At 44.9% G+C, this 2,923-nt stretch overlaps 1 protein-coding gene across 3 annotated transcripts in view; it reads left to right on the top strand.

Moving 5' to 3' along the window:
- Window positions 1-1,062: 1,062 nt before the first annotated feature.
- The window catches only part of LOC122531924, a 10,864-nt gene continuing 9,003 nt past the window's right edge, over window positions 1,063-2,923 (top strand). Inside the window, exons 1-3 of one of the 3 annotated variants that reach the window (XM_043660267.1) lie at window positions 1,063-1,104; window positions 1,685-2,338; window positions 2,692-2,858. In XM_043660267.1, coding sequence (XP_043516202.1) covers window positions 2,213-2,338; window positions 2,692-2,858 — 293 coding nt within the window. In that variant the 5' untranslated portion in view covers window positions 1,063-1,104; window positions 1,685-2,212. Of the gene's footprint in view, window positions 2,339-2,691; window positions 2,859-2,923 lie in introns of all 3 variants that reach the window. The other 2 variants (XM_043660258.1, XM_043660249.1) reach the window with 2 other exon arrangements.

Genomic DNA, 2,923 nt, shown 5'->3' with positions numbered 1-2,923 from the left:
TTCTGTCTGATTTTATACGCGGACGCTGTTAACATAAAGAGCGTTCACAACAGTATTTCAGTACAGCGCACACTGTTTGCCGGTGTTCAAATGTCCGTATTTATCTCGACGTTTCCTCTGTTGTATCTACTAAGAACAGCACGCGAAACTCCTTTCGCTAATAATACAAATTCCCTCGGTAATTACTTCCTACAGAGAACACAGAACACTTTAAATGAGCAATTTGTTTTTCGAGCGGGTTTTTTTTTTAATTAATAATTCAATCGAAATTTATCTTTGCTACAGGTGCTGGCGCGGAAAATTGCATGTTTTCCGAGTATTGCGAATTTCTACGGATTGTAATGATACTTTTAAAGAATTCGTATTTGCACAGAGAAATAGAGATTGAGAGAGAGAGAGAGAGACAGAGCATTACTACTGTCTTTTACTTACATTTTATGACTTTGTTCGAGCACAACGGATGCTGTATTAGCCTTTTTCTTTGATCAAGGACCCCCGCCTTTTTTTCTACAAAAGTCGGCTCTCCGCTCCTTTCTTATCTTTATACCACTAGCTACGACATAATCTTTTGCATCGTGTTATCATACCCTGCTGCATCGTATTTATTTCTCCCTCTCGTCGCGTTATGTGTACGCGACGGTTGCATAAGAGCAAAAGCGAGGTACCAGGATGTACAGAGAGAACTGATCATTATCGAACTGTCGTTTAATGTACACAGAGGGCGGACGTCGGTGCACAGAGTTTCTTGTTAATCACGTAAAGCTAAAATTCTGCGTAAACGATGTTAGAGGGGCCTTCTACGCGTAGTATAAATATTTTACGTTGAATATCCTGAAATTTCATGCAACACATATGTACACACATACGTGTATATGTAATGCATGTAATAAAGAGAGAGAGAGAGAGAGAGAGAGAGAAAGAGAGAGAGAGAGAGAGAGAGAGAGGTGTGCAATAGGTACACGACAGTAGTAGACTGACAGACCAAGTCAGACATGCGCTCTTAAAGAGAGAGAATCGCGGCAGTGAAAGAGCTCGAGAGCAAAACCCACGTTTCAGTTTGTCGCGTGTGCTGGCACAGCGCGTACATCGTTCCACGAAGCATCGGTAAAACAATGTCGCGGAATAGAATGTCGATCGTTTCGGCGAAAAGTAACAACGCGTGCAACGCGGTCGTTTCGTCCGGCGAGAACGCGTTTCGTGCGTTCCGTTTCACGTGAATTTCCCCACCGAGAGAAAGAAAAGTACAGTCGTCGCGCGATCAGGGAACGAAGGGGCGAAGAGTTCGGACGCACGATCGGGCCGAGATAACCGGACAGCGGGAATTCGCGAAATTCAGGTTTAGAATCAGAGAGTGATCTTCGGTCAATTAATCGACGGACGCGTCGTGTCCCCTTTGTCGCGAGCAGATATGATTCGAAGCGCTGTATCGATCGTCGATTGCTTCGTTCCTTCGTGAATCGTTTGGATCCATCTAGTGTCGCCGATCTATCTATCGTCGTCTCGTTCGCGATTCGCGGAACGCACGATGAAACGCGGCCGAGCAGTCACAGTGTTCGCGATAATTTCCGAAAACAACGGGACAAAAGCGAACGGCAATCGCCCCTGAATATGAAAAGGCAATTGTTCTCGCGTCTCGGCTACCCCCGGATACCGTTTGAATACCAATCGCTCGATGTTTTCTCAGATCAAGAAGATTAAGAGGATCTCCCATGAAAAATGAAAATTCAGTGTAAAATGTTGCTCGTTCCCCGACACATTTCTTTGCTCAATACCGACGTCAGATTCGAAGATACACTCCTCTGAAAGTAAAGGTGAAACCGAATGGGATGGGTACGTCGATGCAAAGCTCGTTTCTCAAACTCAAACAAACACTATGAAATACTCGTAAAAACTCGTCGAATGTTAATGTCCAAATGTAAATTGATATTTGCTGTGTAGGAGCGTGCCGCGAGCGATGATTAATTGTCTTTAATAATGCGCAACGTATTTAATCGTAGCGGTGACGAATTAGAAACGGACAACGCGTGTTAATATCAATGCGCTCAGGAGTGTGGCATTCGCTGGGTATTTAATTCCGGCGAATTGGCTTCCCTTCGAAGTGCGTTCGCGTGACAAATAGCTTGCAGCATTCGCAGGACATCGTTCAGCTACACTGCTAATTGCCTTAATTGTGGCAATTGGCAATCAGTCGGTATTCCTTAGACACGGAATAATGACGGATTCGCCAATACCGTCGGTCAGCAACGTTCAGACTTACAGTCACGCCGCGAGCCAATCTCAAGTTCAAACGCAAACGCAAGATGACAGGAACGAGAAAACGGAGAAGGTTATTCTTCTGGTAATTTATTACTGCTTACAACTTATTGCTTCTCAAGTTACTTAACCACTGAGCAAACTATGGCGTCTGGATTAAAAAGCCGGCGATAATATTTCTTTTTTCTCTCTCTCTCTCTCTCTCTATCTCGTCACAAAGTTGCGCTTGCTCCCCTTCGAGTTTTGCATGAACCGCAACGAGAAGGGCGAATCGTTCGAACAAACGCTAACCGCGTTTTATCGTGGTTTATCGCGAAACAGTCATCGGTCACGTAACAAATTGCTCGATTTATGGATGGCCTGAAAGGCTTAATTCGTGCTACTTTGCGAACATCGTGTTCCAAGGCTAATCGGGCGTCTCGGTGTTTCATTTCGCAGCAAATTCAAGAAATCAACAGCCAAGTGGCGCAGTTCCGCGATCTGCTGATAAACATCGGCCAACCGCGGGACTGTCCGGAACTCCGTGAGAAAATTCGAAGATTGAGGCGAAATTGCGTCGATGCGTGTAAAAACACATCCCAGCTCATACTGCCACAAGTACGAAGGTACGGTAAACCGTTTTCATCTCTCGCTTCTTTCCCCGCTTCCTTTACAAGGGGATAATGATAAA

Source organism: Frieseomelitta varia, unplaced genomic scaffold, assembly GCF_011392965.1.
Source record: "Frieseomelitta varia isolate USP_RPSP 00005682 unplaced genomic scaffold, Fvar_1.2 scaffold_139, whole genome shotgun sequence".
Lineage (NCBI taxonomy): Eukaryota > Metazoa > Arthropoda > Insecta > Hymenoptera > Apidae > Frieseomelitta > Frieseomelitta varia.
This window is presented reverse-complemented; position numbering and strand designations above follow the sequence as displayed.